The sequence below is a fragment of the Ostrinia furnacalis genome, unplaced genomic scaffold (assembly GCF_004193835.3).
Source record: "Ostrinia furnacalis isolate ACB-3 unplaced genomic scaffold, ASM419383v2 OfSCF5444, whole genome shotgun sequence".
NCBI lineage: Eukaryota > Metazoa > Arthropoda > Insecta > Lepidoptera > Crambidae > Ostrinia > Ostrinia furnacalis.
Genome location: NW_021135683.1, coordinates 55,628 through 80,879, shown reverse-complemented (window position 1 = coordinate 80,879; position 25,252 = coordinate 55,628). Strand labels below are relative to the sequence as shown.

At 38.4% G+C, this 25,252-nt stretch overlaps 2 protein-coding genes across 2 annotated transcripts; both read left to right on the top strand.

The window, feature by feature from the left end:
• The first annotated feature begins 83 nt into the window (after positions 1-83).
• BBS1 (Bardet-Biedl syndrome 1) lies at positions 84-13,114 on the top strand. Its single transcript, XM_028316180.1, has 11 exons — positions 84-310; positions 458-676; positions 877-1,179; positions 1,369-1,457; positions 2,145-2,298; positions 6,490-6,649; positions 6,795-6,863; positions 7,314-7,475; positions 8,808-8,941; positions 9,793-9,927; positions 12,294-13,114. Exons 1-11 carry the CDS (start codon positions 149-151, stop codon positions 12,561-12,563), a joined length of 1,857 nt encoding a protein of 618 aa, XP_028171981.1. The 5' UTR covers positions 84-148; the 3' UTR covers positions 12,564-13,114.
• A 4,774-nt stretch (positions 13,115-17,888) lies between these two features.
• On the top strand, positions 17,889-24,007 carry ACBP-like (acyl-CoA binding protein-like). The gene is made up of 4 exons (XM_028316160.1): positions 17,889-18,016; positions 20,842-20,877; positions 21,145-21,259; positions 23,679-24,007. Exons 2-4 carry the CDS (start codon positions 20,863-20,865, stop codon positions 23,804-23,806), a joined length of 258 nt encoding a protein of 85 aa, XP_028171961.1. The 5' UTR covers positions 17,889-18,016; positions 20,842-20,862; the 3' UTR covers positions 23,807-24,007.
• The last annotated feature ends 1,245 nt before the right edge of the window (positions 24,008-25,252 follow it).

Here is a 25,252-nt window from a genome sequence, read left to right as displayed (position 1 = left end):
CTTGCAGCTTATTTAGTTTGACATTGACAGTTGGTAGTCATGACAACGGTTTTCTGTATACTACAAAACAACACTAGCTGTGATCTGCGATCGCAATGTTTATAAATTGATGTTATTTAGAATGTTTGAAAACTAATTATTTATCAAAATGGGTACTATGACGCGCTGGCTGGATGTGGAAGTGGGAACGGATGACATCGAACTTAATACACTGCCATCAAACTTGGCTTTGATAGACCTGAACAATGATAATGAATTCAAGCTCGTTGTCGGTGATTTAGGTAAAGGAGAGGAAGGACCTAAGTTAAAGGTACGTTTATGTGTTCCTCCACGTTACTGAGTTGGTTAAGTTCATGGTTAAAGCAAAGTTTTAAAAGTTGTAAGGATTCATGTTTGTGAGGTTGTGTCGGATGAGTTTTTTTAAAAGAATAACTAAACTAAAGGCTATTTTTTCTAGGTGTTCAAAGGTGCCATGCAAGTATCAGACATGCTGCTACCAGACCTCCCTCTGGCAGTTGTTGGCTTCTACACAAACGAGTCGCTACCACGATCAGCGCCCATGATAGCTGTGGCCTTCAGCTCCTGTGTCTACATTTACAAGAACATGAAGCTATTCTACAAATATTATCTGCCGTCTATTGATCTGAGCGTATGCGAGACTGAAGTGTGGAAACAGGTAAGTACCTACAGCTATACACAGTGGAGGAACAAATTGTTATACTTAAGTAAAGTAAAAAAGTATTTATTTCTAAAAGATGTCACATGTACAAGTATAGCTTTATTACATGCCATTACCCATACTGGGAAACAATTTCTATTAAATGTTAAAAAAATAGACATTCTTGTGCTCTAAAATGTATAACTAAACTATTTCAGTTAATGGATCCTGCTAATCACAACATCGAAGCAATTTCAGGACTGTCTGAAAACTTAAATGCTATACCACACAAGATACTCAGCTCACAGTCTCGTACCTTCATTGCATTGACATCAGAGCAGCGGCTGGAATACTTAGAACAACTACCGGAAGCTCCATCACGGAAACAACCGGAGGTTGCTTGTATTACCACATTGAAGATGCACTCCGTTGAACGTTACTCCGTTAGCTGCCTTGTGGTTGGTACTGAAGATGGTGAAGTGGTTATCCTAGATCCACAGACGTTTACACAGGTTTCAGTGGTAAGTTACAGCATGAAATTCAGGTCTATTCCACTTTGATCACCTGGCTTTGATCACCCAGGTGATCAAAGTGGACTCCAGTTTAATTATTATTTTAGTTTCTTTTGATCACCTATGAATAAATAAATCACACCTCTGAAATAGAATAGACTGGAATTCAGTATAAATCTCTTATCATTTTTTACTCAGACTAAGCTGTGCAGTGTTAAAAGGACTCCGTACCAAATGGTGACAACTGGACTGTACAATGTAGACTACAGAATCACAGTAGCCACAAGGTGTGCTCAGTGAAACCATTATGAAACACAAACTGTCTGGACACATTATTGCTAAATGTTGAGCACCATGCACCAGCTTGTTCCAGCATTTATGTTTTATGATTTAAACAAAATGTTTTTCACACCTTGTACATAAAGCAAAATAGTGCTGATTTTTCATCTATTTTATGAATTTGTGAATTCTGTAGTAAGACAAACAAGTTGATTGATTATTAAATCTGCTGAAATGCTGAAAACAAAAAGAAAATGTAATTTCAGACCTTAACTTTCAGCACATCTTATGCCGGTATTCACAAACGATGCTTGCTTAAGTGAAGCAGCAAATCGAACGCACAGCGTTGAATAGAGCTCTGTAATTGGTTCGTGTGTCACCCTGTGAGTCCACGCGCACTGTGAGACCTCATAGTAATGTTTGTGAATGCGAGCGTAAAGGTTTCACTGCTAACACACAACCCGGCCGGGCCCGGCGGACTCGGCCGGGTTGGCGACGAATGCAACCGGGCCCGGCCGGGTTGAGAAACATACCGGGTTGCAATCCCTAGTCCACGCGCACTGTGAGACCTCATAGTAATGTTTGTGAATACAAGCCTAAGTGTTGTACTGCTTTTTATTTCAACTTCATCTGTGAAGGCCGAGTTATACATGTATACAGCTCTCTTGACATCATAAACCTTAATCCTATTTCAGAGAGAAGTCCGTCTGCGTCATAAAGCGGGACTGGGCCGAGGGCCGGCAGTTACTGGCGACAGAGGAGCATATCATCGCCATGGAGGTGCTCACGGCAGACCTCAGTATTATGCTCGTCTGCGCGGATAATACGCTCGCTTCTTACAGTAAGAAGGTGAGGCATTATTTACGTTAAAGTAATTTTGCTACTATAATCCTCATAGGCACCTCACAAATGATTTGTTAATTAAAATACGTCCATAGGTACGTTTCTCCACGGATTTCCATAACAATTGAACTTGCGCTACCTGAATCAATCCAGGAGCATTTCTTCCAGATCATGTCGCATCTACTGTAGGTATTCAGCCACTCCTTCGCGATAAGATTTCACATGATGGGGTGGGGGAAACCAAGATTGTGACCATCGTCCGTCATAGGAGGAGTCTGAATTTGAACTTATCAGATTCAGACACCCAACATCTAACAATCACTGCCTTTTTTTCCAACGCAATATTCCATGCATTAATGTAGGATATGAGTGCGAAACGGAACGTAAGGATGTGTGAAAGAGAAGGAAGAGTGTGTGAGTGTGACGAACGACGATTGTTTTGAATTAATATTTTTATTATTTTCTATTTTGGGCAAATAAATACGTGGGAATTAGAACCGCATTTCAATTCCCCCCAAATGTAATTCAAAACAATCGTCGTTCGTCTACACGTCGTCGTACGTCACACTCACACACTCTTCCTTCTCTTTCGCACATCCTTACCAGTGGCGTCATAAGTCCAAAGGCACCCCCTGGAACCCCCCTGGACCTACCGATTCGAATATTTGAAAGACACAGTTTCGCACTCATATCCTACATTAAGGCTTGGTATTTCTTCTAAAATAGGTATTTCGCGCTGTCACAATCTGCGCGCGCAATTCTTCGTCGAAAACAGCGCGTCAAAGAGCTCCCGCCACAATTTTCAGCTACACAGTATAGAAATACGCAGTTGGTTAGGTTACTTCCTTCCCTTCAAGCGTCACACTCACAACACTTTCTACTAGAAATCATATCCAAGTGATACAAATTAAAACACCTTTCAGACTTTTTGGGAATATATTCTAGAATCGAATAAATATAAAATATAACTGCAGAAGTAAACACGGTTCAAAGTGGCCGTGGCGTCGCCCGACCTTCTGGAAGTTCTGCGCCGGCTTAAAGAATTTCAAGATTACGTCACCCGACCTATCGGTAGGCCCTTGGAAGCTTGAGCGATTGGATTTTTTTATTATGATAAGTTACTCTTAGTAGCGATTATTTAGAGCTTGGATAATAAATTTAATTACATATAGTTGTTGCAATTCACGAAGCTTTGCATGTGGTTAATAACATTAATCAGTATAGGTACGCATCAATTTTGTTCAGTCTCTTTGTTTATTAATAAATAAAAATATTATACTAAAATTGCAGAAACATATTTAATTTTGTTTGTATTGGTCTGGGTGTTTTCTTTCTATAATATGTATGACGTATGTACAGGGTTCTGTACCTATCGAAAATTGCTATGAGCATCACACGCGGTTACCTGCGTACCTCTGTGCACTCATGGGAGTTTTAGCAGAGGTCCCTAGAGTTTGACTTTGAGCTTTGTTTATAGTCATTACGAAGCAGACTGATGGGAAACTGCACTGTCTTGAATTCGAAAGGGTAATTTGACGGTGTTTGGGGAATTCTAGGAATAAATACAGAGTCTCCTCATTGAGATTGAGACATTTCAATTTGAGATTTCACTTGACATTGAACACAATCTGAAATGGAGTTTTCAAACACTTGTAAAAATAAAAAATAAATTGATTGGCACAGAGCGGCATATGTGACTTTAAAAACCTTATTATTAAAGATGTGGCGAAGATTCCTAAATATGTAAATTAATTTTCGGGTTCTAGAAGTCAAATGGCTGATATGAGCTTGAAAATTAAGTTGATCATCGACTATTACGCCAAGGTAAGTAATTTTAGTTACCGTTTGAAGTTGGGGGCAAGGGCAGTTGTCAGAAGCAGCGTCTAGACAGCAGTGTGCCACCAATTTTTGATAAGGAGCTAACAAATATACAAACACACAAACTTTACCTCTTTATAATATTAGATTATAAATAGGTAATTTGAAACCCTATTTTGTTTTATTCTTTTTTTTATTTTAAATATTTCACGATCCAAACTAATATTTACTGTAAGTAAATGCTAAATAGTAAATATTAGTTTGGATTGTGAAATATCCTACTTCCTACTAATATTATAAAGGCGAAAGTTTGGATGTCTGGATGTCATGATGTCTGGATGTTTGTTACTCTTTCACGCAAAAACTACTGAACGGATTTTGAACTTTACAGTATTATTGTTTATAACCCAGATTAACATTATGACGATATGTGGCAAATAAAGAAGAACGGTCATCTGTGACCCAGGCCCGACAGAAACGAGACATACCTAATTTTTTTTGTCATATCTTAATTAGTTAAATTATATATCATTTATATTCGAAATCTATGTATAACACCAAAATATTACCCTTTGTTTTTGTTCAGGCGTTATACAAAAACTAATACAAAATGCTTATTTATCACCAAAATTGGTAAATGTATGTACCTAAATGTCTATTACAGCTGCTATGGAATGTATCTAGGTGACCTGGAGATACAGCCGGATTATACAGGGTGGAAACGAGAAGTTACAAAATCCAAAAATTCAATGTTACCTGCTTCCATAATCTGTAACCTATTATTGGTACCATTTCAAAGAGCTCGTGAAGCACTTTCAAAATCAGTAACTTGTTTTTCGATATCTTGTATAGTTTAGAAATAATCGAGTGAGATCACTTATCGTTCCATATGTATAACCACCCTGTATAATCCGGCTGTATCTCCAGGTCACCTAGATACATTCCTTAGCAGCTGTAATAGACATTTAGGTACATACATTTACCAATTTTGGTGATAAATAGGCATTTTGTATTAGTTTTTGTATAACGCCTGAACAAAAACAAAAGGTAATATTTTGGTGTTATACATAGATTTCGAATATAAAAAATATATAATTTAACTAATTGAGACATGACAAAAAAACTGATGTATGACTCGTTTCTGTCGGATCTGGGTTTTTTTTGTATGGGGCGTGACCGTTCTTCTTTCAATAAATAAATAAGACGTGTCTAAAAGCGCCATCTATCGTCATTGGTTAAAATCTACAGCACTGGACAAACTACGGTATGACGTTCGTAAATATTCATTCGGGGGAAACCGTGAAACGCCATCTATCAACATGGGTAAAATGAGGTAAAACATCATATTATCTAACGGGGGTAAAACGAGGTCCACGCGAACGAAGTCGCGGGCGGCCGCTAGTTTATAATAGGTAGCTTTCCCTCCGCAACCTTATTGGTATTCCATGTGTCTTTTAACTGAGTTCTGTTAAACATTTCATGTAAAATTTGTCCAATTATAACTCTATTTAAATCTGCATCTGTAAGCAAGGATTCATGTTCTCCAGCCCAGATGCCGAGTAAACAGAATCGTCTTTCAGTGACGTGCAGCTGCCCCTATATTTGACCCACTGACCTAATTTTTTATTATTTATTTGTGTCAGTGTGCTCTTCTAAAGAGTGAAGACGATTGTATGTAGGTACTATTAAAATGTAATTTTAACTCATTGGTTTTGTCTCATATTTGAGGAATGTATCATGAGTAGAGTCTTAGTTTAAAAGGATGCCAACGATTTAAATTTCAATAGGTAGACAAAATTCAGAATTCTTAATTATCAAAAATTTTAGCTTTCTCCAGTAACACTGGTATTATTATACTGTGACTCATCAAAGTCATCATTGTCAAAAATATTGACAAATCGAGAACTGTCACGGCCAAAAAACTGGCACGCGTCCGTCCTCCGTAAGCGCCACCGCGCGACTGATTGAGATTGTCCAAGCCGTCATGGGCGATTTTTTCCACATTTTTTAACATAGTAACTAAATAAGACGCAATATAAAAATTTCATCCGTTAAAAGCCCTCAAGTTATTTCTGAACTTTAGTTTAGTAAAAGATTCAGAATCTCAAATCGCTTATTTTAAAAATAAAACCATAATTAGACAACGAATAGAGGTAACTTTGGGAATTTATTCTATCGAGTCAACTTCATCAAATCGTGTTTCCATCCGTTAATAGCCCTAGAAAATATCCTCAACTATGCCCAAAAAAAATTTTAGCCTTTTATTTTACTGTTTAGTACCTCAAAAATGAAAAATGAAAACCTCATTTTCGCCATTTTCTCTGTTACCCGGCCTTAATATCAGTCATCATCGCCCCAATCACTCTTTCTCTTTCCTAGGGCAAGAAGCAATGGTCAATCAACCTAGAGCACCGGCCGGTGGCCATGACACTAGTCCCTGTGCTGCACCTAGGGGTGACTCTCGCAGCCGTAGCGCTAGCGTCAGGTCACGTGCTCCTATACGATGGGAAGGCGCGGCGAGACAACATGTTCGTCAGAGGTAATGACACCGGGGCATCTTCTCGTAAAGTACTGATGCCCTGGAAACCTATTTTGATTTTAATTAATTGATTTCAATTGTTTCAACACTGATTTTAGTGAATGATGTTGGTGAAATCTTGTGCTTATTTCATATTTAATTTCAGATGTCGTTTCTGTAATGAAGTTTGGACAGTTGGGACAAGAAGAACACGTATTCATCATAGTTACTGTTGGTAAGTAAAAAAATCCCTTAATCTCAGAAATATCTTTCACTCAAAATTACTAGTCGTTATGCAATATTGCAAAATTACCAAATAATGTGTTCTAATTCCAGCAACGAATGCTCCAAAAGAAAATTTGCTAAGCGAGTACTTTCAGGGTTAGAATGACACTTACTAAAAATTGTTTTACTCAGTAATGAAACTACAATTAAACTGATTTTACAGTCAGGCTATTCTTAGCACATTGTCATTGTAATTATAGCCTTTAAAATCATCACCTCTAGGTGGTAACCTCATGATGAAGATCCTGAAACGCACGGCGATCGGCGAATTTAGCGGGTTACTCGGCGGGCGTGACCATTGTGATATAGCTCTTAAACTCAGCACTTGTAGTACCAAGGGTAAATAAAAGACTGTGTTGCATTGCCATTCTAATTCAGCTCTTAAAATCATTGCCTTTAGGTGGTAACCTCATGCTGAAGATCCTGAAACGCACGGCGGACTTCGCAGGCCACTCGGCGGGTGTCGACGCGCTGCCGGCCACGGGGCAGAAGCCCTGGCTCATCCCCAAGAAGTCCAAGCTGTTTCTAGAACAGTCGCTAAGGGAGCGAGAGAATGCTGTTGGTAAGTGACGTAGCGTAGTGGGCGGGGCGTGATGGTCGTTGGTAAAAAAAGTTGTGTGTGTAAGTGGCGAACATCACGGGCCGAGGACGTAGCGTAGTGTGGGCCTTCCTTAGGTGGACTGACGATCTGGTAAAGATCGTGAGAAGTTCCTGGATACGGGCAGCGCAGAACCGCTCGTTATGGAAATTCTAGGGGGAGGCCTTTGACTAGTAGTGGACGTCATCTGAAACGAACGAGTGACGTAGCAAACTTAGGGAGCTTTGGATGTTGGACTTCGCGGGACAGTCGGCGGGCGTGAATTCGGCCGCGGGGCAGATGCCCTGGCTCATCCCCAAGAAGTCCAAACTGTTTCTGGAACAGTCGCTAAGGGAGCGAGAGAATGCTGTCGGTAAGTCACGAACAGAAATTAAAAAGCTTTTGAGACAATTGACCTACCACTAGTATGTTTGGCTCCCTATCCCTGCCCCCCACCCCCCTCCTTTCATGACCTAGACAAAGTTCCAAATGTAACAGAAGCCCTGGCTCATCCTCAAGAAGTCCAAGCTGTTTCTGGAGCAATCTCTGAGAAAACGGGAGAATGCTGTCGGTAAGCGACTTAGCAAACTCGGGAGGGTTCGGGTTCTTAGGGCGGAAACAATCAGGCTACCACTAGTCTCTAGCCTGTTTAGCCGCCTACCCTTGTAAATATCTGCCTAGACCAAGTTACAAACGTGACAGAAGCCCTGGCTCATCCCCAAGAAGTCCAAACTGTTTTTGGAACAGTCGCTGAGAGAGCGGGAGAACGCTATTGGTGAGTGACGTAGCAGAATTCAAAAAGCAAGCTTTTGGTTCTTCCACTAGTCTGTTTGCCCCCCCATACCCTTGCAAATATCTGCCCCCCACCCCCCTCCTCTCACAACCTAGACAAAGTTCCAAATGTAACAGAAGCCCTGGCTCATCCCCAAGAAGTCCAAGCTGTTTCTGGAGCAGTCGCTGAGGGAGCGAGAGAATGCTGTTGGTAAGTAAGTGATGTAGCAGAAGTTTAAATCTGGACAAGAGCCCATTTCTCTTTAGCATAAGAAGGCTAGAGATAATAAGTCAGTTTTTTCCCTCTTCTTTTCAGACCCTTATCTCTGCCTTGAGCTCCTTGTTTGTGACTTTTGAATTTCAGCCTAAGTCAGTGGGTAGACCATTATGCAACTAGTCGGATGATTCATGATATTAATATGGAGTAAGGTTCCAAGAATAGTTGTATGGGCAAATAATAATAACGATACTATAAAAGTGCTGCCATCTAGCGAAGTAAAAGCTACGTTACAACATTAAATACAAAGTCCTATATTCTCTGTCCAGCCATGCACGAGAACTTTCAACACGAGCTGAACCGCCTGCGACTTCAAGCCGCCAAGACTCTACTGGATGCTCACGTTAGGTCTGATAACTCCATCGGAGTGGGCGCTATGGAGTCTGTGCGGTTGTCTGCTGAGGTATGTTGATCACTGATAGATCTTATAACTATTGATGGACAGTTCAGTGTATTGGGTCTATAAATTGGTCCGCAGACGAGGCACAATGGTATATCTAGCGCCATCTAGTGTCAGCATTAGTAATGGGTTCTACGATTAGAACAGCCTGGTACCGAACACTGGATATTGGAAGTGAGAAGAAAACCCAGAAGTTGTTTAAAATTTTCAACAAAATGTATGCTGCTGACAACGATTGGATTCACCTGGTGCGATAAATTCGCAGAATAGGTCTTCATTTTTCACGTTTAGCGCCATCTTTTGTTGAGATCTTCCATCATAATCGATTGATGTCAATCAGTTCAAATAAAGACGACAGATAGCGCCACGTGTATTCTGTCTTATCAAAGTCGGGATTAGGATGAGTTTTGCGAACTTATCTATAAAATGATAAGTGTATTTAACGCACGAACTAATAAATTATCTTATCTAATACCTATATCTTTATATTTATGACCGGTTGGGACTTAAAAATATACCCCTCATGATCTACTTATTAATATTAATAATTAAGAGTCGCATAAAGATTTACAAGACCCGGTTTCCACTAAAGCGGAAAGGGGAGGAAACAATCATCACTATCATCTCAGCCATAGGACGTCCACTACTGAATATAGGCCTCCCCCAATGATTTCCATGATGACCGGTTGGTAGCGGCTTGCATCCAGCGCCTTCCTGCTACCTTTATGAGGTCGTCGGTCTACTTTGTGGGTCAACTAGGTTTGGAAATCAGTTTAGTTATTCAGAATCCATATCCCTTTGATTCTTTCGCTTTGGTAGAAAGATTCTAGGGTAATTTGATCCTTATTCCGTAGGTGGAAGGTCTGGGTCCCGTGTTCTGCGTGAGCCTGATAGTTGAGAACACGTCGCCCGATAAAGCCGTCATCGGGCTGTCCATATTGTTTCACGTCCACACCACCAACTACAAGGTTTCCAACCCACATATCAAGGTATGTATACAAACTATAGGTATAGTCACAGTAAATACAAATCAGTAGGTCATCTTCATAGAAACGCACCGAGCGCGGTTTGTATGTGAGCGCGCCAATATACGTATGCGGCGCGCACGCACACACTGACAAAATTCGGGGCAACTCACCGCTAATCCACAAAAGGGTCACTAAAAAATCAGGGATTGATGGTGAAAACGGGCATAAGACAACCGTCCCAGCTATGACATTGTCAGGAGGGCGGTACTGTCAACAATACAGGGTTATTAGTTCCGATTTTTGCCACTTGACAGTTCAGAATCGTTCTACTATATTCCAGTTGGATAAATAAATTAGCTGCCAAGTTATAAAAAATTTAGCGTGGATTAGCGGTGAGTTGCACCGAATTTTGTCAGTGTGTGCGTGCGCGCCGCATACGTATATTGGCGCTCTCACATACAAACCATTTCTATGAAGATGACCTACTCATTTGTATTTACTCTGGTATAGTGCTTACTAAGTCAGTTCCTGAGGTATAGAAGCGGCACGAGAGGTGACATTGACATTTATGACGCGATCTTACAAATCTGAAGATATGAAGTCTCGCTGACGTTTGACCGTCACAAAAACACCCTCCCCGTGCCGCTGTCACACACAAATTAACACCTCTGAAACCACATAACAATGAACGCTGTGTTTACATATAAATAGGCGAACATTACTTGAACTGGAACTTTTGATTTACCTATATTGCATTTACGTCATGCTCGTGTGTTTTGAATGTTGTGGAAATGTATTTAAAAAACACAACCACTTGCAATTTCTCGTATCTTCCACTATTCTATGATAATAAGAAACAAAATGTACTTGCGTCAATTAATATTAAACATGATGACGGTAAATTTATTACACCTAACATTTTAATTTTAATATTAATAGACACTATGAAACATAGTCATGCACAGTTCATTGTGTCATTTGTGTTAAGAAATACTTGATTTTTTCGTTCCACTGGGCTTTTATGGCGCAGTAAATAGGTACTATCGGGGACTCGGACGCCTTGACACCTTAAGGGCCTAAATTGTTTGCACACACACGCTCGATTAAGCTACGCCCCCATTCATTCATGTTTCGGGTCTAAGCAGCGTCGGCGCACCACTGTAGATGTTTGCCCTAGCAAACCAAGCTCTATGTAAAGCGTTTAGGATTGAGTATTGCTTAGCTTACCCGCATCCGTAGCGCTCGTTTGGCAACGGAGAGAATATGTCGACAGTTCGCCAAAGCAAAAAGCAGACAGACCTCGTATAAAAATACAATATTAAAAAAATACATATTATCTATTTGTTTGTAACCAAATTCTATTATTAAAATTCTAAAGCTGAGTTGCACCATCTTACTTTAACTTTGACAAACGTCAAAAATCTGTTAAACTCCATACAAAAAGCACCGGTTACCGTTATAGCTACGGTCAAAGTTAGGTGGTGCAACTCAGCCTAAAACTAAGAAAGATTGAAGAAAAAGAAACATTTCGTTTTAAACCTTAACCGTATGACAATAAAGTGCACAATGGTATTTCGTATTGCAACCTAAGACCTGATTGTCTCTTATTGGTCGTAGTAAAAATATAGTAAAATGCGTAACCAATTAGAGACGGGGTGAGCACGTGACCGGAGCGATGCGCTTACGCAAAAATTTCTACAAAGTGGTCAGGCGGAAGAGTCCCCGATAGTACCTTCGTGCATGTGCGTCATATCTATTCACAACTCCATTGCAGTAAAAAATCTAACAAGCACACGTTAACATTCATAGCTGAGGCCTAATCCGTTAAAAAATCATGATTTACTCGGATTTATTTGTCTACCTTGAAATAGACAAGGGTTTGAAATAATATCAACATTGGAATTTCAAGCCGCGAGGCCTATGCGGTCAAACTATTGAGCTATCGAACAATATATCGAACATAGCATAAAATTAAGTAGTGTCCATTCCAAAGATGGTTTGAGAAAGCGTGTAAAATCACTTTAAGATGTGGTAAAAGTATCTTTAATTCTTCATTCATTTCTCATTGACCACAAATAGAAAAAATAATAGGTATTTAAAGTTGTCTAATGCCCGCTTTCACCATCATTCCCTAATTTTTATGTGACCCCTATGAAAACTAAATGCCTGTTATGTGTTACCATAAGGGTCACTAAAAAATCAGGTCACTAGAAAACGGGCAAAAGACAACCGTCCCAGCTATGACATTGTTAGGAGGGCGGTACTGTCAACAATACTGGGTTATTAGTTCCGATTTTTGCCATTTGACAGTTCGGAATCGTTCGACTATATTCCAGTTAAATAAATAAATTAGCTGCCAATTTATGGTGAAAACATTTCTTTTAAAGGTGCCCTTGCTCCCTCCGAATGGAAAGCTGAACTTTCCAACCAAAGTGGAGGAGGTATTCGACGATGACGTAAGTCCCGATGTCCTCTTCCGGACTGTGACAGGGGAGGGCGGGCAAAGAGCGCTGGTGAAAATCCTGCTCCTCAAGGCGGGGAGACACAGCCCGGCTTTGGCTGCGACTGTCATGATGCCCCCAACTGACCCTATGATGATTCCTGTGGACAAGATGCAGTCTAGCGGATTTGGGGACGAGAAACTGCAGTCTGGATAGAAGATATGGTGAAAAGGCTTATGTTAAGCTACGGCGGACTTCATTAAGGCTGGGTTGCACCATCTTACTTTAACTTTAACAAACGTCAAAAATCTGTCAAACTCCATACAAAAACACTGGTTATCGTCATAGTTACGGTTAAAGTTACGTGGTGCAACCCAGCTTAAGAGTGAAACTTCTTTTGTAAGGCGAAGTGTAGTTCACTCTTGACAGTGTGGTCTGTGGCCGATGCTTGCTGACGATTAAAAAAGTCCACCTTCAAGAATATAATTAGATAAATAATAAAAGTTTTGTTAAGATGTACAGAGTTAGATGATGTCATAGCAAGTTAACTTTAACTCTACCTAAATAAAAAACTTACTTGGAAAAAATGATTTTGAATTTAGATTATAAATACCATAATCACTCGAAGTAACTGACGTGTCCAAATGTTAAAATTGCAAAACTACGATAACCGAAGTCATGTTCCGTATCCTAATCTGATAGCGCGCCGGCAGATTACGATTGTACCCGGACTGTTTTATCGGGCCGTTATAAGTATTAAACTTTAGTACGTGTATATGATGTACACGAGGCCGCGATGTATTGGTCTATTCCACTTTGATCACCCAGAGTGGACTTCTTATCCATGGGTGATCAAAGGACACCAAAGTGTCGCTTGGAGGTGATCAAATCCAGGTGATCAAAGTGATATAGACCGATGTATTGGCTATTGACCAACCTTAGGTCCATTTAAGACCGATTTACACCCACAGTCATGGACGTTTCATGGCTGATCAGCCCTTTAGAATCATGGCTATTAAAGGCCCATTTACGATACGATACGAACGTCACTTCAAGTTTCAATCGCACAGGTGTGTCAAGCATGAATTCAGGATTTACTGAATTTCAAAAATTTTAACTCTATAATACCTAGGGAAAAACTGTAAAGCGGCATGGTATTGATATTTGAACAACACTAAAGTTGAAGATACTTATGTACCTGCATAACGCAAGAAATAAGATATTTTTTCCTGGATAAGCTAAGAGTATTTATTTTTTGCTATTTGTAGAGCCTGCCAAGGTCTCTAACAACGTTTTCCTAGTCAATACTTGGTACAGCACAAGTACTATAACGAATATTAGGATTTTTTCATTCAAGTGATGTATCGCAAAACTAATTTTTCAGAACTTGAATAATCTTGTATCTCAAGTGAGAATTGAACACTCTCATCTGTGAATTGTACCCAGCAAAACCCAGAAATGAGCATATACCCGACAAGTGAAAGGTCCTCCTGGATTAAAATCTCTCCTAAAACAATTTTTTCAAGTTAAAAAAAAACCTACCTGTACTTACATGTTTGTTGCAAATCGTTTTTTGAAAAACACTCCTTTAAGTTATCTGATAAGTGGTAAGTAAGTGGACAGGCAAATGCCTAGTGTGGAGGTCTGTCTTTTAGTTATTGTATTGTTGGATTCTGGCAATAAATATTTTCATTTTAATTTTCAACACTTTGGTTGAGAAAATACGGTATGCTTATTACATTTATGTCATTGACACTCTGAAAGGTTAAACAATATCTTGACATTGGAAAATGGTCGCACACGCAGTATGAATAACTTTAAGTATAATGATAACGGATACCTACTTTACTAGTTTGTAGCGTTTGATAATAATGATAATGCAAAAGTATGAGAATGATTACGCCACACAAAACAAGAAAAAAAAAGAAATACATATGAAGCGATCTCTACCAGACAACCTAGGGAGAGGCCAGAAGTTCCTAATATTTTCCAAATTTATTCAAAGATCAGCTACGCGGTTTTAGCTCTAGATGAGCTAAAACCTCATTTTAATGATGTTAGATAAGTTAGGCGTGCATATACCTAAAAAGGATTTAGGACGCTATTTGGATCAAATATGTAATTGCTCAATAATGAATAATAAATAAATAAATAAAATAAAATATTATGATTCCATAAACAGAATGAAGATTTACGATCAGACATGATACTGATGTCGCTGACCGGCGCCTGCGCATCGAGTTGCCATGTCGGCTTAGTAAGCATCAGCGATTTCACTTCAATGGTTTTAAAACACGGATGTCCGCATCGGGTGTTAAAAATGTTTAGCGCTACTTATTAGCACTGGTATATACGCGTACGTAGGTACATAGAAGTGACTAAGTTACATTTATTTCTTATGCCTATTAGTAGGCATCGCTTAAGTTTCGGTTTTCACCAACGCGGAGCGGAGCGCGAGCGGAGAAATATTTTGAACTAGCTTTCCGCCCGCGGCTTCGCCCGCGTGGAATTTTGTCTGTCACAGAAAAACTTTATCGCGCGCGTCCCTGTTTCAAAAACCGGGATAAAAACTATCCTATGTTCTTTCCCGGGACTCAAACTATCTCTATGCCAAATTTCATCAAAATCGGTTGCGAGGTTTAAGCGGGAAAGCGTAACAGACAGACAGACAGACAGACAGACAGACAGACAGACAGACAGACAGACAGAGTTACTTTCGCATTTATAATATTAGTTGGGATAAGTAACCAGTCAGATTTCATACTGTCAATTTCAATAAGGCTGGGTTGCACCATCTTACTTTAGCTTTAGCAAATGTTAAAATCTGTCAAACTATACAAAAAGCACCCGTTATCAGTTACGGTTAATGTTAGGTCGTGCAACTCAGCCTAAATCTGAATGTCATCTGATTGTTTGTTCAGAACATTTCTCCGGTTCATCTCCTCGGTGGAAATCGGGCCTAAAGGAGTTATTTCTGAAATCGAGTGAATTATTTTATCTTATTTCTTTCTGTTCTAATTGCTTTTAAATTATATTAACGTCATTGATGTGATAAACATGATTCAAATCATTGATACGATGGTATTAATTAACGTTTAGCCGAGTGTAGGTATCAGGTGTTTATCTAACTTTCAAAATGGCTAGGACAGTGCTTAATGCGGTGTACATCATCCTTTGTAATCCTACTAATATTATAAATGCGAAAGTTTGGATATCATGATGTCTGGATGTTTGGATGTCTGGATGTTTGTTACTCTTTCACGCAAAAACTACTGAACGGATTTTGTTGAAACTTTACAGTATTACTGTTTATAACCCAGATTAACATATAGGCTATAATTTATGACGATCTGTGACATACTAAATTTCACGCGGGTGAAACCGCGGGCAAAAGCTAGTAAGATAATAATATGCTGTTAACATGCATTCCTTAAGACATTCTTATCGTGTGCAAAAAGTGCAATTCAACTGTACCTAATTGATAACACAATCTACTGATAGTGGTGACTGATCAGCAACTAGTCCAGCTTATCCTGCTAATCTACAAGTGACAGGGACCTTATATTTAGGCGGGTGTGTCGGGAATTTTCCAATCTTCATAGAATTGTTGCGAAAATTATCGCAAAAGGTGTGCCCCCCGGTGCGGCGACGTTAACTATATAGTTATACTTATCTATCTAGGTGTCACACACTTATTTCGCGAAAGATAAGAGAGACTGAACAAAATAATTGGTGATAGAATTTGGCTTTAGGTATGGCGGTAACAATAAAGAAGTAGGTTACACTGTTTTAGCAAACATTCATAATTTCTCAAGTCGCAGGCTTTTACCTGATAAAGTTCAGGAATCAAACTGCAAATTTCTAGAGATTGGTTGCATTTTTTAAACAACCCATCTAAAGACCGGTCGAAGCGCTGGTCTACGCTGGTTCGATTCCTTGGTTGCGTAATTACTTAATCGTCGTCAAAAATCTTCATAACTCGTGGCTCTTGTTTGTTCTTATTATGAATCTATTAGGTACAGCTACTACAGTATTGATTCAATACATACATACAGGTCTTTTGATTAATTTATTTATCTTTTGCATCAGGATTACATTACATACCTCTAGACAACATGTCCGTTTATCGAAAATGTAATTCATTACTTATGTCAAGGGATTTACTTTGCAACAGTTGACTTGATAATCGTGTTACTAGGATATAGAATAGGCAGGATATGTAAAATTTTCCACTGTTTATTATCTAAACGCTACCAACCGGTCATTATGGAAGTCATTGGGGGAGGCCCAAGTTCAGCAGTGGAGGTCCTGTGGCTGAAATGATGGTGAATATCTAAAAAATTTAGAACTAGGTAGTTTAATACTAGAATTTTAAGTTTTATATGGTAGTTAGCGAGTAAATCGCCCCTGAAAGATTTCAGAATTAAAATAAAATTATGCATGAAAGGTATTCTAGCTTATTTAAAAAAAAATTTAATGTACGGTTTTTTTTTTAACTACGGAAGACTCTACATAGATTCGTTTCATAAAAAGCATACAGTGGTAGACCGTAGACCTGTTTAACCAACATTGAAGGAACAATAATCGCCAGAAATACTTGATGGCATCTTGTATGTGAATTGGTATCCTAGAACTTTCGAAGGATCAAGTAAGTAAAGAGCACAAACTTAGTTCCTAGAATATTAACTAGATTCTTCCTTGTGGTACATTTTTTTAAATAATTTGTCATAAACAAATTATATTATGTTTTATCAGAAAACATAAGATTAGCAGACACGATAAGGTGGTCAATTTATAGCCTAAGCTATCGAGTTTATTTACTTCAAGATTGGCGACAGGGTTGGCGCTTTTCTATTGATAAATATTATGAGAGTATCCCTTTTAAAAAATAAGATTCTAGTAGACTCTTTACGGTTCTTACTAAAATTATTATTTTGATGTCTATTGACGGTGACCATGATCTGTTGGGCAAATCGGGAGGTAGGTATGATATAATTTTAGTATTTTTGCTCTTTGGAATACTGTCTGTAGTTTGCAAGTAAATGATTTGGACACATAAGTAGAGTCAAAATAGTACCTACATTATAAAGGAAATAGATCACCACGACAGTCTACTGGTAGATATCTCTCTTTACATCTCAAAAACATTTTGTGTTGTGATTTGACTCTTATACGACGCTTTAGTCAAAACTACTTCAGTCCCTATAATGATGAAACCTTCAGGGCTACTACGAAACGCTGTTTACGTAGTTTCGGGTCTATCTATCACCGTGTCGCTCATATTGGCATCTCGCTTTGTGTGAGAGGGATGGCAACATTCAAAACTTCGGATAAAGTTTTTCGGAGTAAGTAACCCGGTTGACTCAGATACCTACTGCTTGTTTTGTGCACGGATTGGTAGTTGTAAGAATATTCACTCTATAAATATCAATTGTTTTGTACAATAATTTGACTTGGAAAAACAATATAGGCTAGAAGAGTCCAAAAATATTAGAATTCATCGCGAAATTAATTATAATCGAGACACTTTCCAATTTTTAGTAGTGCCAACCCTAGCATAATACCTGAAAATCCGCCCGTGCCTTCAGAAATTTAACCCGAGAGCGCGCTCGATAGCATTTAGTATCACTCCCGGACTCCGGCGATCTCTATCTTCTTTCAGTGACCTGGTGAGTCCCTCAAACTTTACCTAAAATATTATACTTCTTGTGAAAAGCAAGTTTTTGTTCTGTGACACGAAGTGGAAGTGCATGTATTGCATTTGAATGTAGTTTAGCACATGTAGAGTTTTTGAAATTTGCACTAAAGTGAGCATGTTTCTTCTCAATCAAGTCAGTAGTGTTTGCCACTTTTGAAACAGATATTCTGGTGGTTTTGTGCACATTTTTGGTGTTACTTATACGCTTGATTCCTCGTAGTGTAGGTATACTTAAGCTAAGATGGATATTTTCCCCACGTGGTGATAGTAAAAGTATTCAATATCGGATGTGTTTCGGTACTTATTCCTTTAGGGTTTCGTACAAAACCCTAAAAAAACTCTCCTCACAATCAAATACAATTAGATGTAAAATGTAGGTAAACCTTAGGTTCCATTGGTATTACTTGGCATCTATCGATAGTGGGTCTATCTATCCTGAAATTTTAAGTTCACGATCACATATATAAATCTCTATGGTAGGGAAATGGCACTGTGACCACCGGTGATTCGAAATCTGATGACGCGGGAAGAAAATAATTCGACTCTACCGAAGTACCAATTTACTTGTCGATGAATCTATAAGTATATATAAAAGAAAGTCGTGTTAGTTACTCCACTTATAACTCAAGAACGGCTGAACCGATTTAGCTGAAAATTGTCAGGGAGGTAGTTTAGAGCCAGGAGAAGGACATAGGATACTTTTTATACCGTTCGAAATTAAAAAAAAAAAAGTCTGCTTATTTATTGCCATTAAGGCGGAACAAAGTTCGCCGGGTCAGCTAGTTAAGTAAGAAGTAATTAGGGTGAAAGCTCTTTACACACTGTCATCATATCAGTCATGAAATGAAAGATAACATCTATTTGTTTTCGTTATTAGTAATTTATTACATAATTTTGTTGATGCTAGCTAGTTTGACCGCGTAGGTCACGGTTACGATGATTGCGGTCAGCATTTCGCCGTGTGCGCAGACATGCTGACCTTAATTTTGAACTCGATAAAGAATGCGTCGAAATCTTTGACCCACAGCGACTATTTTGTATACTCTATGTGTTGTGGTGGATATTTTTTGACCTCTAGGAAGTGGCTCTGGCGCTTTCTTATCTTCTTTTAACATTTTTATTCGACTGGCGTGTAGGATAAGTTATTTTATGATATGTAGTATTGTGATAGAGAATCGCATATCATTGATACGGGTATTACCCTTAGTAGTTAGTTAATTAGGTACGAAAAACTAGGCAGTCTGAGATCTTTCATTTGGCCTTTTTAGGCCCGTTTGTTTGTCCCAATTTACAAAATAATGAAAGCGTAAAGACAGAAGATGCTTTGTATCTTTAAGCATCGAGATTGTCAGAAGAAACGGCATCATTTCCCGGTTTTAACAGTTATTAGTCATTATGCGGTCTCATAAAATCAGATGAACTCTTATTTTAAGAATTTTTGAAACTGGTTTTGATGTCTATTTGTGGCTTTCCGTTACATTGGTTACGTAAAGCTCTGCATGAGTTAGAATTCATAGAGATATGTTAATATTTTCTGCTTCTAGAGACATACTCCTGGTGGGGGTGGGGCATATAAGTATACTCATTGACATAAATTGGAGTGTGATTTAGGAAGAATCAGGAACTTCTCTCATACGTATTTCTCTGCACATTGTCGTTTTAAGTATAAGTTGGCCTGCTGCCCACAAGACACAGTAAATAGTTCTCAGTTTATATCAGCATCAATCATTGGTGCTCTTTTACTCAGCATAATCATTGGTGCTATATTTTGGTAGAGGGCACCAATAGGCCATTCGACTCAATAACACTGGGGAATGCAAGACTCTACCTACCCTACTTTAAATCCATATTATACCAAATCATGGTATTCATTGCTACCGATCGTAGAGCATTGCCCTGAGGTCCTACTCTGCAGATTGATTTCTTAAAACTCAGCTCTATCTGTCTCTGCTGCTTAATCTGAATTGCTGGGGAGAGGGAAAAGGATAGAGTCATACGATTTGGTATTGTTTTTCCAAGTCGAACCCCTGTAATTGGATAGTATAGTTGCGGCGCGCGTTGGAAAGCTATTACTCCAGTTAAGTTGCGCGCCGGTCGCTGACCCCGCGGAATGCGCGTGCGACTAGCGGACGCGTTCATTTACGAACGATTTTTGAATGGGGGCCGAGGGTACCTTGCGAATTTCGTTGCGAAATGTTTTACCTATAATGTAGAGTCACTTTGGACCACAGAACATAATGCTTTGACTACCTACACGCCATTGGGGAAAATAGTTTGACCAGCATTGAACTAGAACTAATCCTAATCCTGGAGCACGAATAAATATCGTGCTCGTTAATTTACTCTCGTTTTTTTTTAAACAAAACAGCGACGCTACTGTTGTTTAAGGAATACAATAGGCTAGTTGCCTAAAAAAATTTTTTTAGTCCGTAATGTTTAATATCAAAAAATATTGGACACATATATTTTTATTTGTCAATCTAACAAATAATTACATAGTTATGGTGCGTTGAAGTTGCGCACGACGTCACAACGTGCGGCATTTTTAAGCAAGCGTTGACGTCACGGGCCTCTTCTCATGAACTTTGGGGCGCTTTATCTCTTTAAATTTTCATTAGTTTGAAAAAGTGAAAAATACGCGTAGAGTATTTTTTGATAAGTTAACTGACGGACTAATTAAAACTCTTGCTTTTTGACCCAGGCAACATCCCCATTAGAGATTACGAGAGTTATTCGTGCTCAGGGTACAACTCAGTCTCATAACCTACCTAATTCTAGATTTTCGATTTGTTTCAGATCTCATCAACCTAACCCAAAATGTCTCTCGATGAGGTTAGTAAATCTACTTTTACTTCAATGATCTACTTTTGCAATTTTAACCAAAATACTCTTATTCCGGACTAAATCCATCTGAAATCTCATTTGGTATAATATTGGCTATAATTATGAACAACTCTGGTAAATCAATCAATGAAGAACAATCAGCGTCATGAATTTCACTTTCTACAGCCACCTAATTGTGGTTACTTTTGAAATTTCCCTACCTACCTAGCTACTTACGTAACAGTCATCTAAATAACTGATTTCTTTCGATTCCAGCAATTCCAATCCGTCGCCACCTCCGTCAGGAACTGGAAGACCAAGCCCTCTGACAACGAGAACCTCGCCCTGTACTCTCTGTACAAGCAAGCCACCGTCGGTGACGTCAACATTGGTAAGATCACTCGTCATCATCATCATTATCATTTCACCCAAGTAGCAACAGATTATCTTCATAAGACATTGAAGATATCTTGAAGACTAGTAGCCTAATTCTAGCCGTTGTCTTGGCCAAGACAATAGTCGCACTCAAGAAATCTTGAAGTTATGCCCCAAGACAATGGTAAGCAAAAAAGGGCACAATCCTTTGGAGATCACTGAGACAGAGTTAAGACAACGCTTAAGGCAGACTTAAACTCTAATAAAGAGTGTAGTTTTAAGAATTTCTAAACAAGTACTATAATACAGTGTGTCCGGGCTTGTAGTGATCAAACTTTAATGGCGTAATCTATAGACAATTTTATCGATGAAAATACTTCAAATTTGGGGCTTGACCCATTTTTCGCAAAATTACGAGGATTTAAGTTTTTAATTTTTAGTTTTCACCTCTTCCTTCAAAAACAAGTGAAAACGTACCCAACTTAACATTAACACTGCAGTACACGCGCCCCTTTTTTTACACGAATACACGCGCGGCCTACTCTGGTAAGCCAATTTAAAATCACTGTAAATCAGTTTGTAAGCAATTTATGAATAGAATAATTATGTAAATGATAAAAGTGTTTATTATAGTTATTTTATTATCAAAGTTTCTTTATATAACTATTTGGGATCAAACATTATAAACAGATTTAAAAGTTGTAAATTTTTTGGACCAAAATTGCACTCTGAGACCAATGCTAACAAAAAAAAATTTACTGAAAAAATATGATTAGTTTTTTATCTGTCATAGTATTCATGACTTTCTACGGCCTGGTACACGGTGTAAATCCATTTGTTGCAAGTCTTTTATAATTTTTTTGTCGAGTGATTTCGGGCTTTTGAGTAGACCCGCAGTTTTGACGGCCAATTTTAGAAAAGTGCGCAGACTCTAGCAACCCAAGCTTTACTGGCTTACTGACAAATTTAGTAAACTAGGCTTTCCTGGAATGCCAGCTCTCTGGCGAAAGTTTTCAAAAAGTTATAGCGTAAAATGTTACCCTGGTCTACTATAGTAGTCCGCGCGTGTACTCTAGTGTTAATGAAGTATTTTCATCGATAAAATTGTCCATAGATTACGCCATTAAAGTTTGATCACTACAAGCCCGGACACACTGTATATCTTGTAGTATGACTGTAGACAAGGAAATAGAGTTGAAGATATCTTGACTACTTATTTAAGACTAATAATTATTTTTACAGCTAAGGTTTATTTAACTTCATGAAGATCTATGTAAGACACTTTTTATTAAAGAGGAACTTAATTTAGAAAACATTATGATCTTTAACACTAAATCAACTTTAGATAATGGTAAATGAAAATGGCGTTTAAATTATTTTAATAACTAATTTATATTATGTCTAGAAAAGACCTTGAATGTAATTTTTGCATAAGAAATATAAAACGCAGTGTGGTTTCTCGTGTAAAATCAATAGATCCCAACTAATATTATAAATGCGAAAGTAACTCTGTCTGTCTGTCTGTCTGTCTGTCTGTCTGTCTGTCTGTCTGTCTGTTACGCTTTCCCGCTTAAACCTCGCAACCGATTTTGATGAAATTTGGCATAGAGATAGTTTGAGTCCCGGGAAAGAACATAGGATAGTTTTTATCCCGGTTTTTGAAACAGGGACGCGCGCGATAAAAATTTTCTGTGACAGACAAAATTCCACGCGGGCGAAGCCGCGGGCGGAAAGCTAGTAATGTTAGAAAACAAGAGGGCCTTGAAAAAAACCTAATAAGATCAATAAAATATTACGAAACTGTATTGTATAAAGAAAAATTTGAGGTTATAAAATAACATTTTATTTTATGCAAACGTTCTTAGACATTTATGCAACTAGAAAAAGTGTAACAAAGACGTACTTTAATTTAAATGTCCTCTTGTTATGATATTATTGGTTAATTTCTGATTGTCTACCTTGTGGGTGGACGTCCCAGGCTGCGTTCACTATCATCAGTGACCGGGCAAACAAGGCTTGAAAAGCTTGAAATTCAAGCTCAAAATTTTCGCAACGAGGCTTATGCCAGTTGCAGCCCAAAGAACTAATCTAAGTTAGTTCAGCCAAATTCTATAGCTAACGCAGTTTCCCATAGTATTGTGCAGACTGCAAACTATTCAATACACCATGGAAACTGAATTAGCTATTCGAGCTAATCTAAAGAAACTAACTTAGCTTGGCTCTTGATCTTCAAGCAGCACAAGGGAAGCAGTTCATCTATTCTATCAAGATCGCTACATTTAATCGTACTTACATTGATGTCCTTAGATTTTCCAAATCGGCTTAGTAACATCTCACTCAACATTTTCGAAAAATACATTACAACAAGTGACAAGCTCCCTTAGCCTTCTGATAAATCATCTGGAAAGATTCAAATAAAAACATTTTTTTTGCAGGCGAGCCCAGCGGTCTGGTAGAGAAGGCCAAGTTCAACGCATGGAAAGGCCGCAAGGGCATGTCCCAGGAAGACGCCAAGAAGGAGTACATCAACCTTTCCCAACAGTGGCAGTCCAAATACGCCTAAATTCTAGAATAAAACTTTACCTATTTATTAAACTGCCACTGATTTCTTAGTTGCTCTTTTGGCTGCACATAACGTAATTCTTTTTTCGGGCTGTCAAATGTTATTCTATCTAATGCAACTGAAGAGTAACTTAGAAATTAGACTTTATTGTTAAGTTTTCTAAAAAATATATTTATTAATTAAATACTTTCTCACCGAAAACTTTGTTTTACTTATTTTTTAGTCTTTGATCACTATGATGTGGGCTTCGAAAAACATCCAAATTAGTGTTCAGCAACTTCTTAGTTGTAGAGTAAGTAGCTCAAAAGTCTGATACATCGGGAAGACCAAAACTTATTTAAAGTGAGAGAACATACTTACCTACTCAGCAAATTCACGATACCTTGGTAAGCTGCGCTTTAGTTGGAACTCCTATGACATTGTGGATGTCAATGGGGGGACATTGTCCAGGGGCCATGCCACTTTTCTAGAAAAAAAAATACAACTGCTATCACAAAATAAATAACAGTCTTAGGTACTCTATAGTCCGAGTCCTATCTTTCCATGTTGATCGATTGGTAGCGCCCTGCGTCCAGCGCTTCCCTGCTACTTTTATGATGTCGTCGGTCCACCTTGTGCACATGGAAATCATTGGGGAAGGCCTATGTTCAGCAGTGGACGTCCTATGGCTGAAGTGATGATGATGATGACTCTACTATCTGACCAACGATAATACAGTAACTCAGTAGTGAGAGTTAAACCTAGACCTATATTAGACCTAGGGTACTTATAGTATGGTAGCCTAATAGGTATAAAAATGGATGCAAAAAATGATACCTACTCATATCTCTGAAAGGAGGAATTTGGAGAAACTACCAAGTGCCTAGGTACCTACTCGTCGTACCTCAGATCATATCTATGATCTGAGCTTACTTAAGTACCTAAGCTACTTTATGTACGCTAAGTAGGTATGTTACATCGTGCATCGCCGGATTCGCATGAAAAAATAACCTTTTCACAATTATGTGAATAGGGTAAGTAATTAAATATTTAAAAACAATGATTTTAGAGTTTTCAGGTAATTATTGAGGAAAGTTTTACAAACTAACAAGTAATCACGCAAGGGCAAAGGATCAAGGGAAATCCATCCATTGTTCATTGTAATTTATGTTCATTTCACAAAATCTTAGTCACTGCAATGATGCAAGAGGTCTCTTGGTGAGTTTGATTACCCGTAAAGTCTTCGCTTGCTAATTTTACTTGATGTAGGTAGGAAATGCATTTTCTTTCTACCGCATTCATTCACAGTCTTATGGTACAGGTTTATGGCCCAGAATCGGTAATAAAAGTAATAGGTACTTACTTACTTAAATAAGTAAGTTATGGTTTGAATAGAACTGATAACTAAGAATAAAGTTAGATTTCGACAAACTATCAGATCACAATATCATTAATTAAGTACTTGGT